The sequence below is a fragment of the Homarus americanus genome, unplaced genomic scaffold (genome assembly GCF_018991925.1).
Source record: "Homarus americanus isolate GMGI-L3 unplaced genomic scaffold, GMGI_Hamer_2.0 scaffold55843, whole genome shotgun sequence".
In the NCBI taxonomy this organism is placed as follows: Eukaryota; Metazoa; Arthropoda; class Malacostraca; order Decapoda; family Nephropidae; genus Homarus; species Homarus americanus.
The window spans coordinates 72,501-87,500 of NW_024733150.1; the positions used below are offsets into that span (position 1 = coordinate 72,501).

Consider the following 15,000-nt stretch of genomic DNA (forward strand, 5'->3'; position numbering starts at 1 on the left):
GTATAACAATGTCCCGAGCTCTGATAGTGGAAAACCTCATCACCCAAGGAAAGGCAAACATGTACTAAGTCACTCTACACGCATAATAGATTCTCCCAAAGGTGATAAATCAAATTCTTTATCATTTGAATCACAATTACTGGAGTCCCGAGATATTTGAAGATTCGCTTAAAATCATGATGTCCTTTGAGATGAAGCCATATTAAACGCCATCTCATACACACAATACAGATACACCCTGAACCTGGAGCAATTGAGTCACAGAAAACGATTCAATTCCCTGACGGGGTTCTGTAGGGTAACTATCCCACACTCTTTAAAGCTTTGATATTTCTTCACCATCTTGACGTCAGAAGTGAAGTTTTTCCATGATGATTTCAACCTGATTTTGTCTCTGTTATATAATTAGGTAAATGCTGAGGTCCTTAAGGGTAACTATCCCTGGCTGTTCCTGTAACCTGTAAACCTATACTTGTTCACAATATACAATACATGTAGGGCTTAGAATCGTATATGCACCTGAGTATAATCATCCCCTTATATAGGAAAATAACAGAACTACACTGGGTCAAGATGGCGACGTAACTTCACTGAGACTATACCTAGAATATGTTGCCATGCCTCGATTATATTACAATAGACAGAGAAATACCCAAAATACACAGATCGAATTAGATAGATAGATAAACGAGAAGATAATAGAGAGAGAAAGAGAGAAAGAGAGAGAGATATAGAGAGAAATAGACAGACAGACAGACAGACACACACACACACACACACACACACACACACACACACACACACACACACACACACACACACACACACACGACTCATATATATAAGTACATGCCCCCCCACAACGCCCCAGTTTAATGACAACCGCCATCTCACTTCGCAGCAGTTCACTTCCCACGATACACCACTAAGATGCGTACCACTTTATTCCTCGCTCTCCTTGTCTGCTTTGGTGAGTAATATACCTGTGGTCTCATTAAACAGTAGGTGCATTCTACGTCTGTTTGACTGTCTTTTTTTTCATTTTTTCTCCCCCATGTTTTGTTTCTCTTCTTTCATTGTGTTTTCTCTCTTAATAAACAGAGGAAGTGTTTGATATATCACTATAATTACGCGTCTTAGTTATTTTTATCACCTAGACATCATCTTCATCGTCATCGCCTTCGTCAGGTTAAGTTTTTATACAAATGAAGGTTTATTTTTTCCCCTCACGATGCTCTTGTTAATGGACGATATATCTATCAACCTCATATCATATAGCGATTTCATTAACCAATCTCTTCTATTAATCCTTTTTCATAGTGTAAATCGTAGTTTATTTACTTTATATCTCCATAAATCATATTTTTTTGGCCCTGTGAGGGATATATAAGTAATTTAGATATAATTAATTTAGTATCCAAACTATCATATCCCCGGTTCGTCCACCTCTCCCCAACACACCGACCTTGAGAGAGCGGCCCAGCAACACCCATTGGACTCGTAGTAAAGGTTATTATATTACACAGACAGAGCACAGAGGTCGAACGCTGTAGTTAGACACCTTGAACTTTGTATATCACCTCACCCAAGGGCACAAAAGTCTCCTCACTCAGTCCAGCTAGTGTGTGTGTGTGTGTGTGTGTGTGTGTGTGTGTGTGTGTGTGTGTGTGTGTGTGTGTGTGTGTGTGTGTGTGTGTTTTGAGGATAATTTTTTTTCTTATCTCTATTTATCATTCGCTTTCTATCTGTAACTTTCTTTCTTTCTACTGGGTGCAATATATCATTCATTATTACTCTCTCTCTCTCTCTCTCTCCTCTCTCTCTCTCTCTCTCTACTAAACCCAATACACCAAACACCTAACCATATACTCTCTCTCTTTCTCTCTCTCTCCCAGCTGCCGTGTTAGGCCAGAGGGACAGGATAGTGACCAAGTCCCTAGTCCTGGACAACGGCATGGACTGGGGTAAATGGGGCGAGGCTGATTACTGTGACGATGGCAGTTTTGCTTCCTTTATGGAGGTTAAGGTGGGTAGTCTGGCAATTACTGAGTCTTGTGAGTCTTAATACACATTTTTCAGTCATTAGTGAGTCTTAAAACAGATTCTCCACCAATAGGGAGTCTTATCACAGATTCTCCACCAATAGGGAGTCTTATCACAGATTCTCCACCAATAGGGAGTCTTAACACACATTCTCCACCAATAGGGAGTCTTTAATTACTCATTCTCCAATTAATAGGAGTCTTGACATATTTCCTCCACCACAGTTCGAGTTATCATCAGCTGATTTGATACGATGAGACAGTTGCTAACGCGTCAAGTTGTACTGCGTCAAGCCTGACCTTCATCCAACTAATTACATCATCTCTACGGGAAGGCGTAACGGAGAGTGGATGGGTGAGTTGAAGTGGTGGAGTGGTGGTGGTGATGGTAGTGAGGGTAATGATGGTGGTGACGGTGGTGAGGGTAATGATGGTGGTGACGGTGGTGAGGGTGGTGAGGGTAATGATGGTGGTGAGGGTAGTGGTGATGATGGTGGTGGTGAGGGTAGTGGTGGTGGTGGTGAGGTTAATAGTGGTGGTGAGGGTAGTGGTAGTGTTGAGTTTAGTGGTGATGATGATGGTGGTGAGGGTAGTAGATGATGGTGATAGGAGAGTAGTGGTAGTGGTGGTTGTGGAGGTAGTGGTGATGATGGTGGTGGTGAGGGGTAGTGGTGGTGGTGGCTAGAGTGTAGTGGTGATGATGGTGTGTGGTGAGGGTAGTGTGGTGGTGGTAGGTGTGTGAGTGTGGTGGTGGTAGGTGTGTGGGTGGTGGTGGTAGCTGTGTGTGGTGGTTGTGAGTGTAGTGGTGATGATGGTGGTGGTGAGGGTAGTGGTGGTGGTAGGTGTGGTGAGTGTGGTGGTGGTAGGTGTGGTGGTGGTGGTGAGGGTAGTGGTGGTAGTAGTAGTGTTGAGTGTGGTGGTGGTAGGTGTAGTGGTAGTAGTGTTGTTGGTATCAGGGAAACATAAGAACCCCACAAAAAATCCATTAATAGAGAAAACAAACCTCTAAGACGTACATACATCTAACTGGACATTCAGAACCTTGAGTATGATAGATAGACAGATAGATAGATAGATAGATAGATAGATAGATAGATAGATAGATAGATAATTGACTCTTCTTGTTCCTGTTTCTGTCTGTCTGTCTGTTTGTTTGATGGCTTGTCTGTCAGTCTGTCTCTCTGTTTTTTCTGTCTCTCCGTCTATGTCTTTCTCCCACTGTCTCTCCTTGTCTGTCTCTTCCTGTCTCTCTGTTACTGATTCGGATTCGCCGTGTGATTCATTGTCCACAGTGAGTCTTATACGCATGTGATTCAGTGATTCCAATACACATATGATTCAGTGATTCTTACACACATACACACATGTGATTCAATGATTCTTACACACACACACATGTGATTCAGTGATTCTTACACACAAATGATTCAATGATTCTTACACACATACACACATGTGATTCAATGATTCTTACACACACATACGGTTCAATGATTCTAAAACACATGCAATTCAGTGATTCTAGTAAGCATGTGATTCAGTGATTCAAAAACACATGTGATTCAGTGATTGTAGTGAGCATGTGACTCAGTGATTCTAAAAAAAAAACACAGGTGACTCACTAATTCCTACACCTGTTAATTAATGAGCCAGAACACCTTTCCAGCGGCTGATTTAATTACAAGAGTTTCCACCCGTCTTGGACAGGTATGCGGTCGTGCAGTCGAGGCTTCCTGACGGGGTTGAGAGCGCAGGTGCTGGGTTACCAAGGTGTTGTGTTTGACGACGTGGCGGTCCAGGATATTCAGATGGAGTGTAACTATGGCGACGAAATTATTGATGGCACCAAGACCTATCACAATTTTGGGGTGAGTAGAGAGGGAGGGAGGGAGAGAGAGGGAGAGAGAGAGGGAGAGTGAGGGGGGAGAGGGAGGGAGGAAGGGAGGGAGAGTGGGGAGGGATGGAGGGAAGGTGGGTGTGTGGGTGGCTGAGTGAGTGAGTGAGTTAAGCAGAATAAAACATGATAAAGATGAGAGAGAAATAATGAATGAAGAGAAAGAATGAAAAGAAAGAAAAAACGAGAGAAAACAGATTAAAACGGAAGAAAAAGAGAAAAAAACAACAAGAACAACTTTTCCAAGAATTTAAAAACTGTATTCTTATCTCTTAAAAAAAACACACACATCAAATTGAACGAAATTTAAAGAAACTACAACTTTCTGAACGATACTTTCCGAGACCCTAACACACACACACACACACACACACACACACACACACACACACACACACACACACACACAAACGGACGAGAATGAAAAAAAAAACAATTATTTATTTTCGTTTCATGTCCGTAAAATTAAGACAATGAACAGCCATGGGGTACACACAACAGGTAGAGAGAGAGAATCACAACCACCACCACCACCATCATCATCATCATCATCATCATCATCATCATCATCATAATCATAATCATCATCATCATCATCATCATCATCATCACCATCATCATCATCATCATCATTATTATCATCATTCTGCTTTACTCTCTCTAGATCCCAAACGGTAACTGGGGTACCTGGGCCCGCTGTCCCAATGGCTCTGCTATCTGTGGCATAGAGGTGAGTGTCAGTCTTTGTCAGTCTTTGTGTCAGCCTTGTGTCAGCCTTATGTCAGTCTTTGTGTCAGTTCTTGTGTCAGTCTTTGTCAGCCTTGTGTCAGTCTTTGTCAGCCTTGTTTCAGCCATTGTGTTAACCTTGTGTCAGTCTTTGTCAGCCTTGTGTCAGTCCTTGTGTCAGTCTTGTGTCAGTCCTTGTGTCAGTCTTGTGTCAGGCCTTGTGTCAGTCCTTGTGTCAGTCTTGTGTCAGGCCTTGTGTCAGTCTTGTGTCAGTCCTTTTGTCAGTCTTGTGTCAGCCTTGTGTCAGTCTCTGTGTCAGTCCTTGTGTCAGTCTTGTGTCAGCCTTGTGTCAGTCTCTGTGTCAGTTTAAGGATTATGTCTGCCTATATAAGTGATTCAGATTGTGATTCAGGATTCGATTTAGTTAAAATACACCCATAGTCTCCCTGTGTACACCCATACCCTCCCTGTGTACACCATACCCTCCCTGTGTACACCCATACCCTCCCTATATACACCCATACCCTCCCTGTGTACAATTAGAGGTGTAACACTGTTCAATGTTTCCAGACGCGCCTTGAAGATCCTAACTTGGTGACCGATGACACAGCAGTTGACGACCTCTCCATGTTCTGCTGCGCTCTCAACCCTACCGACTAACTCACACCCTTCTGCAGCAGTGTGAGCTTCTCTCTCCCTACTGTGACTCCTTCTGTCTACCTTCCCTACGCCTCCCACTACACACTACAGGAAAGATACAGGTATCATTCACAATATTGTCTTTCTCTAATGTTGCAATGTTGCCTTGTGAGTTGCAAATAGGAAAAGCGTATGGGTCAGGTTGTCATCAGGGAGAGAGGTTAGGGAAAGATGGAAGGAAGGAAGGAAGGAAGGAAGGATAGAGAGAGAGAGAGAGAGAGAGAAACGACTGGTTATGCAAAATGAAACCACCAATAACAACCTTTTACTTCTGTTTATTCTAACTTTTTTCTTATATACCATTTATAAAATAAATCTACATCCAAATAAAACAAACTAATTTTTTTCTTATCCTTTTTGCATATAATGATTTTTTTTTCTTTTATCTGATACCTTTAAAGGCTAAAATAATTAATGGTTTCTACTATGGGAGAAGGAAATCTTGTGTGGCGTTACTAACCTCCACAGTCGGGTTGAGTAAAGGGACAGGTTAAAGCCAAAAGGTGTGTTGTGTTGTGTCACTTGAACTTGGCAGCTAACTATGAGAGGGGGGAAAAGGCGACGCATTTTTCGAACTATTCATATCTGTGTGTGTGTGTGTGTGTGTGTGTGTGAACGTAGACACTTGTGGGCGGGAACATATCAGATAATGTTTGAGTTGAAAGGTTTTATCAAGAAGGTATTAAAAACGTCGCAGTTAATTAATGTATTAAAGACGATCACTACAGAGCGTTCGTCCTTTGTTTCTCCTTGACGTGACAGTGACAGGCTCTATGACAACACCGTAAGTCTTGACATGACAGTGACAGGCTCTATGACAACACCGTAAGCCTTGACATGACAGTGACAGACTCTATGACAACACCGTAACCCTTGACATGACAGTGACAGACTCTATGATATCACCGTAAGCCTTCACATGACAGTGACAGACTCTATGACAACACCATAAGCCTTGACATGACAGTGACAGACTCTATGACAACACCATAACCCTTGACATGACAGTGACAGACTTTATGACAACACCGTAACCCTTGACATGACAGAAACAATTTTACTGAACAAAAATACAATGTCACAATACTTTAAAAGGTTGTTGTATCCGTCCACCACAAAGCGACGATGATTGGTGAGGTCTTTGTCCTGCAGATTACTACTACCTAGACAATTACACTCTCTTGTTTATATACTCTCTCTCTCTCTCTCTCTCTCTCTCTCTCTCTCTCAGCTGATTTTCCCATAAGGGTGTTCTTTATCTTTGTATCTGTCTGTTTCTCTGTCTGATTGTCTGTCTGTTTGTCTGTCTCTGCCTGTCTGTCTCTCCAATCCTCTCACTTGGCAGATATGTGATTCCACCTTGACGACTGTGTGGTCTTAGTGAGGTCAACTGAACACTATTTGGATTTAATGGGGATAAATAAAGACTACCTGGGCTTAGAACAGCTGAGCGTTACCTGGCCTTAATTAACACACCTGGACAATCCATGATCTCATTAGGTCATTAAATCAATACCTGAACCTAATTACGACAAACTAACACTACCTGGGGGCAAACCTTAACTAATTAGAACCCTCTCATCATTAACCTGACCATCATTAGACCAGGTAAACACAACTTAATTAGATAAGTTAGGCATCAGCTGACACACAACACCACGATACCCGGATATACGGCTTATACCGATAGCTCTTGGTGATTATTAAATTATTGTAATTTCCGAAAAAAAAATATCAAATTTGTAATAATAAGAGAAGATAATTATTACTGTATCCTGTATCAATGTTAGTCCTTGTATGTGTACCTGTATTTCTACCTGTTATTAATGTTGTAATTAATCGTGTTTGTTGTAGTGGAGATTGTTTACAAGTACAGGTATACGTACAGGTAAATTAAAGCGGAGGTACAGTTACAGGTATATATTTACAGGTACTGATACTAATACTGGTACATGATACAGGTAGTACAGGTATTAGTGGAGGTAAATACACAGGTACAACGACAACCTAACCTAACCAAACCAATCTAAACCTAACCTAACCAAACCTATCCTAATACTGACCACTAATGATCAATATTTCTCACCTGGGGATGGGCGTGGCAGTGGTAGGAAAGACAGGTGAGCCGGGTCGGGTAATTAGCTCAGTGATGGAACCTGATAGCCCTATGACCTGGGGTACCTGGGGTCACCTGGGGTCACCTGGGGTACCTGGGGTCACCTGGTCTACTGTGAGGGGGAAAGCTTCGCCACAGCCTTCGAGCTTAAGGTGAGTGAGGGTGAGAAGGGAGAGAAAGGGAGGGAGAGAGGAAGAGAAAAGGAGAATGGGGGAGAGATGGAGGTTTGAGAGAAGGTGAAGAGAGAAGATGAGGGTCGGAGAAAGAGAGGGTGAGAAGAGAGAGAGAGAGGGTGAGAGGAGAGAAAGGGATAATAAGTAGGAGAAAAGATACGGAAGCAAGGGAGGGAGGAAGGGACGAGAGAGAGAGATGTAAGAGAAGGAAAAGGAGGGAGAGACAGCGGAAGAATAAGATAAAATAAGAGATAGGAGAAAGGGAGAGAAAAAGAGACAGGAATAAGTGAGGATAGATGAGAAAGTGTGAGGAAGAGGGAAGACGAAGAGAAGGATAAGAGATAGAGAGAAGAGAGAGACAGAGAGAGAGAGAGAGAGAGAGAGAGAGAGAGAGAGAGAGAGAGAGAGAGAGAGAGAGAGAGAGAGAGAGAGAGAGAGAGAGAGAGAGAGAGTGGGTGTGAGTGTGAGTGTGTGTGTGTGTGTGTGTGTGTGTGTGTGTGTGTGTGTGTGTGTGTGTGTGTGTGTGTGTGTGTGTGTGTGTTTACCTGTTGTTGTTCCTTCAGGTACGTTACGACCCCGTTAGTCTTGACCCTGGATGACGCTGCCATCTCTGACTTCCATCTTTACTGTTGTCCGATGAACCTCTAGTGGCAGACAGACACCCATTTACCTGCCCCTGCCACCAGCCTCTTCCACTAGCTCTGTCACTTCCCTGCTACCTGCTTCACTACTACCCTGCCACCACCACGACCCCTGCCACCACCACCACGACCCCTGCCACCACCTGTTAAACCTCCTCCACCAGTTCTTGTCTTTAACAGGAGTGAAAGCCAATAAATATAATGATTCCAATCCCGGTACCAACTTTACCACAAAACCTATAGCAGTATGTCTGTATCTTTGTATGTGTGACTGTATGCATGTCTGTATGAGTGTATGTCTGTATATTTGTATGTCTGTGTGTCTGTATGTATGAATGTCTGCATGTCTGTATGTCTGGGCAATATGTATGTCTGTATGTCTGGGCAATATGTATGTCTGTATGTCTGGGCAATATGTATGTCTGGGCAATATGTATGTCTGTATGTCTGTGTATATTGTATTCTGTTAATAATATATGAATAATTAACAATACTTACTCCATTATTGTGATTGTCAAAAAAAATCAATAATTCTTTGTTGTTTATGTTAATGATGTAAAAACTATCAGGTGTTTCTTTGTTTATTTATTCTTTTGTATAATTATCTTTTTGTGCTTTTTTTTTCTTCTTCAAAGTTTACACAAAATTTTATAATAATATAGAAAGACTTCCAAAATTTTCCCCTATAGAATAAAAAAGTAAAAATAAACTGAAATATTACAGAAAAAATACGGAAAAAGTGATATTATTCCCTCGAAAAATAAACATAATTCCATTTTTTCACAAACTTTAGAATTATATAAAAGAAAATAACAAATAAATAATAAGCGTAACAAACAATTATAAATAAAACAAATGTAAATAAAAATTATGGATGAAAAAAGAAATAAACCCAATTATCCATCAACCATCATTAATTTCTTCACTATTCCTTGCGTTATTATATTTCCTCTTCCAATCGGTTCTCGTTTAAAAAAAAACATAAAAAAATTCTAATAAACACAAACACAAGAAACCAAAAACACACCTTTTACCTGCCGTCCATCACACAGCTTCCAGGTAAGGGAGAGGTAATTACGCCCTAGCCTCCTCCACCTACCTACCTGTCATCTCTGCCTCCCGTAGGTAACCTCCTCTACGTCACCTGTCCCTTCAACTCTCTATTAAGGTTTAAATTAGATAGAACCTCGGGGTAACAGAGACCTTATCAGCGTATAACCTTGTGCGGGTGAATAACATTAGGGGGGACTATTAGGTTTACGTACAGACAGATAGACAGACAGACAGACAGACTCACAGATACAGACAGAGATTGATAGATAGATAGATAGATAGAAATACAGACAGACAGAGAGATACCTAGACAGACAGACACTCACAGATAGACAGACAGATAGACTCACAGATACAGACAGAGGTAGACAGATAGGTAGATGGACAGACAGACATGTAGAAATACAGACAGAGAGACAGATACATAGACAGACACTCACAGATAGACAGACAGAGATATATAGATAGACACACAGACAGATAGAAGTACAGACAGAGAGACAGATACACAGACAGACACTCACAGATAGACAGACAGAGACATATAGTTAGACACAACAGACAGATAGAAGTACAGACAGACAGACAGATAGAAGTACAGACAGACAGTAGACAGATGGGCTATTGCAGACACTACAGACAGACAGGTTAGAAACAGTCCCATGACGATGTTTTTTGTGTTACAGTTAAAGGTTAATCGTTGGTGACCTATAAAGCTTCGAATGCTATGCACCGGTACTAATAAGGTTTCATATAATTGGTCACCCAGCCTGATAATTATGCCTTTGTTTATATCATCTGTGGAGTTTTTATATTACATTGCTTATCATTATGAGGCTTAATGAGTACAGGTTTTATTTTAATGTATATTTAGGATCACTTGACAAAACACCACCCCAGCTTATTTTACCTAGAGATTAATCACCCCAACGCTAACCTAATCCCAACCCAACCCAAAGCCAACTCAATCCCAACCCAAAGCTAACCTAACCCAACCTAACCTGAAGCAACCCTAACCCAACCTGAAGCTAACCTAACCTAACCCAAAGCTAACCTAACCCAAAGCTAACCTAACCTAACCTAACCCAAAGCTAACCTAACCTAACCTAACCTAACCTGAAGCTAACCTAACCTAACCCAAAGCTAACCTAACCTAACCTTTCCCAACTTAACCTAACTTAACGTTAACTTAATCTAACCTAAAGATTAACCACCTTAACGCTAACATAATTTAACGAGGCTTTAATCCCATATATAAACAGACCAGATTATACGATTCAGGTAAGTAATATAATTTCCCCATAATTATCCCTCGAAGGAATATAATCGTGTAATAATAAATTCATATATCTAATTAAACTTGATAAATAATTCCCTAAATAAAAAAAAAACTTTAGATAAACTTATATAACCATTTCGGTACAGCGGTAAATGCGGCTTATTACCATAGAAAACCTAACACACGGGAGAGTTTCAAGGGGTAACTGATCTATTTCACTAACTCATTGGTATTTGTCGCAGCTGATTGTGGATTACTTGCAGGAAAGATACAGTGAGTGAAAGGAAGAGTGAATGACCAGGAGGAGAACGAGAGAAAGAGAGAGGAAGAAAGAGGAAAGAGAAAGAGAAAGTAATAAAGAGGGCAAAAAGAGGTAGAAGATAGAAAGGAAAATAATGATAAAAAAGAGGAAGTCTGTGAGAGAAAAAAATGCAAGTCTTAGAGAGCAAAATGAAGCAGAGAGAGAGAGAGAGAGAGAGAGAGAGAGAGAGAGAGAGAGAGTAAATAAAATATAAATACCCTAAAAAAAATAAAAAAATAAACAAAAAAAATAAAAAATATAGAAAAATAAAAAAAATAAATAAAAAAAATAAAATAAAAATATAAAAGAATACATCCATGTTTACAAGTCCTCTTTCTGCATTTATTTGTACGCACACAACACCTTTTGCCAAAACTCATCACACACACACACACACACACACACACACACACACACTAACTATTTCGGAACGTAGAGTTAGAACACTGAAGGATTTTCTGTCTGTGTGTGTGTGTGCGTGTGCCTCCATGTGTGTTCTGTGCCTCCATGTGTGTTCAGTATACGCGTGTGTGTTTATTGTTCACTGCAGGTTTGGTTTTATCCTCTCCCTGGTACGTGATTTTGTGATTTTATTCTTCCCGGTTCGTGATTTTGTTATTTTATTCTTCCCTGTTCGTGATTTTGTTATTTTATTCTTCCCTGTTCGTGATTTTGTTATTTTATTCTTCCCTGTTCGTGATTTTGTTATTTTATTCTTCCCTGTTCGTGATTTTGTTATTTTATTCTTCCCTGTTCGTGATTTTGTTATTTTATTCTTCCCGGTACGTGATTTTGTTATTTTATTCTTCCCGGTTCGTAATTTTGTTATTTTATTCTTCCCGGTACGTGATTTTTAGTTATTGTTTTGTTCCTCTCAAACTCACGTGTTTACAACCCCGAGAACCAATCAAAATGCTAATAGGTAAAGACGAATCCGGATTTTTTTATAAGAGACAAATCCGGATTTTTATAAGAGACAAATCCAGATTTTTAATAAGAAACGTTTCAGATTCTATAAAGCCGACGTCAACATTTAATTAACGTTTTGCAGAACTGTTTCTCACCTGGAGGAGGAGAAATGTGGGGGTGGGGGAGGGAGTTGATTGTTGTGTGTGGAGTCATTTAGTTGTTGTGAAGTGAGTGATGAGCCTTGTTCTAAAAATGATATTCTTGAGGATAGAATTGTGTTCGTTCCTCCTTCTCCTCTCTCCTGCCCTATCCATTGTAGTTTCTCTTTCTTTCTCTCTCTTCTCTCTCCAACCGATCTGTTGCCAGCTCAGGTAATAACGGTAAGGGGGTGTCCCATACCTGGTCACTTATGGTCTACGGGTCTCTCTTCAGGAGGTAAGATTTGACAAGACCTAAGACCTATAAGACCCAGGAAGGTAAGGTAAGAGGCTTTTCCTCGTTATCTCAGAGACTAAAGATAGAGATAGATAGATAGATAGAGATAGATAGATAGATAAATAGATAGACAGATAGATAGATAGATAGATAAATAGACAGATAGATAGATAGATAGATAGATAGATAGATAGATAGATAGATATAGACAAATAGACAGACAGACAGACGGATGAATGGATGGATGGAGGAATAAATAAACAGACAGACAGACAGACAAACAAACAGATAGATAGATAGACAGAGATAGATGGATAGATGGATGGATGGATGGATGGATGGATAGATAGTTATCTTTACACGTGAAGATTTATATTATCTAATGGCGTGAATTAAGCAGTAAGGGCGATTCAGTATAATACCATATCACGTGTGTGTGTGTGTGTGTGTGTGTGTGTGTGTGTGTGTGTGTGTGTGTGTGTGTGTGTGTGTGTGTGTGTGTGTGTGTGTGTTTTAGCAAGAAATATTTTTGTACACCGTCACAATGTATATAATCACGAATCACATCAACCAACTTTCATAAAACCTCAAATCTTAATCTAATTTACGTTTTAAAGTCTGTTTTTATCACCTAAATTCCACAAACACACACACACACACACACACACACACACATCTAGTTTCAATCATCGTCCTCCTCCACACAAGATAAAGGCAGCCAATTAAAACCCAGACATCAAAAACAGCTGATCAACGTAAACACGATCTTCTTATTCAAAGATGTTTACTAAAATACGAAAACTTCACAAACTGATCCCATGAACAAAAAAATTATTACAAAATTCATATATTAGTGAGTTGAAATATTCGACGACAACCGTAGATAAGAGATAATAGCCCTGATAAGATTAACTGGTTACGTCATAGATAAGAGAAGATAAGATTAAGAGAATTAGGAGAAAGAGAGAGAAACACCCAGTTAGGTTGTTTTAGTGACGAGTGTTTGCGGTGTTTTAATGACTGACTGGTGTTAATGTGGTGTTAGACTGGTGTTAAAAACCGTGTTAATTAAGTGGTGATATAAAGGTGAGTCACTTTATGTTATATTCTGGTTTAACAATTCACAGTTTATATTCGTATGTTAAATTAAACTTTTTCTTCCATGACTGGTGTATAATTTTAATGTTTAGAACCGAATGTTAAAACTGTGTTAACATCTGATAATACTACTGGTGTTAACTTTTGGGGGATTAGATTTTATTTTCAATGTATTTGTGTTAATTTTTTTCTTTAAATTTGAAACCATTACAGCAGTGATTACCTGACTGATGGTTAACTACTGACTGTATTGTTGTATTTCTGTAACTATCTACCTTAATGTATTGCTGTATTTATCCGAGTATCAACCATATTGTATTACTGTATCCCAATGTCTCTTTACATTACTGTATTTCTGTTTCTACGTCTATATTTCTTGTTACAGTAAGTAGATAATAATACAGGTTATTGTATTTCCTGTATTATACTGTAGTAGTTAATTTGAGTTAAACATATTTTGTATTATAGTAAAGGAAGAGATAGAGAGAGAGAGAGAGAATGAATAACCAAGCCCCCCAAAAAGACAGAAAATAGTAGAATTCCCACTCACTACTCACTCCTACTTCACTCTCTCTCTACCAGATATAAAGCCCATACACCAATCATTTATAGCTTTCCCCTCATACGAAGATCCTACACCAAGTATAATCTTCTCACACCAAACTTCTATAATTGGAGTGTTAAGGATACTCATGAGAGAGAGAGAGAGAGAGAGGGGGGGGGGGGGGAGAGAGAGAGAGAGAGAGAGAGGGTTGTTAATAAGGAATGTCTTAAGTCAACGTACAGGTAGGATTCTCACCTAATGAGCCACACACACCTGGAATTTTGCTCTGTCTGTCTGTCTGTTTCCCCCCATCTTTCCTGTTTGTATTTCCGTCTCTTTACTTTTTCCTTATTTCATCTTTATATTATTAGGTATTGCTTCTAATTACGCTTTCTTCTTCTTCTTCTTCTTCTTCTTCTTCTTCCTCTCCTTCTCCTCCCGCGCCATATTTAATTAATCAACCAATTTCGGTGTTTACCCAAAAACTTAATTTAATAACGGACTAATACCACTACCACCACACTAGTAGTAGTAGTAGTAGTAGTAGTAGTAGTAGAAAATAATCTCATGACGTTAACTTTAGCAGTGTTGACAGTGGTTGTGGTGGTGGCAGTGGTAACGTCAGTGGTAGTGGTGGCAGTTGTGGCGATGGTAATGGTGGTAACGGTAATGGTGGTAACGGTAATGGTGGTAACGGTAATGGTAGTGTCAATGGCGTTGGTATTATAGTGGTAGTGGTGGTAGCTATAATAATGGTGGTAGTAGTGGTAGTGGTGGTAGTTATAATAATGGTGGTAGTGGTAGTGGTGGTAGTTATAATAATGGTGGTAGTAGTGGTAGTGGTGGTAGTTATAATAATGGTGGTTGTATAGTAGTGGTGGTAGTTATAATAATGGTAGTGGTAGTGGTGGTAGTTATAATAATGGTGGTAGTAGTGGTAGTGGTGGTAGCTATAATAATGGTGGTAGTAGTGGTAGTGATGATAGTAATGGTGGTAGTAGTGGTAGTGATGATAGTAATGGTGGTTGTAGTGGTAGTGATGATAGTAATGGTGGTAGTAGTGGTAGTGGTAGCTATAATAATGGTGGTA

At 39.9% G+C, this 15,000-nt stretch overlaps 1 protein-coding gene across 1 annotated transcript in view; it reads left to right on the top strand.

Moving 5' to 3' along the window:
- LOC121869396 overlaps positions 1 to 5,697 on the top strand; it is a 19,051-nt gene extending 13,354 nt beyond the window's left edge. The window contains exons 7-11 of the mRNA XM_042370747.1: positions 1,896 to 2,026; positions 2,322 to 2,397; positions 3,750 to 3,910; positions 4,601 to 4,666; positions 5,233 to 5,697. Coding sequence (XP_042226681.1) covers positions 1,896 to 2,026; positions 2,322 to 2,397; positions 3,750 to 3,910; positions 4,601 to 4,666; positions 5,233 to 5,322 — 524 coding nt within the window. The 3' untranslated portion in view covers positions 5,323 to 5,697. The remainder of the gene's footprint in view (positions 1 to 1,895; positions 2,027 to 2,321; positions 2,398 to 3,749; positions 3,911 to 4,600; positions 4,667 to 5,232) is intronic.
- Positions 5,698 to 15,000: the final 9,303 nt, after the last annotated feature.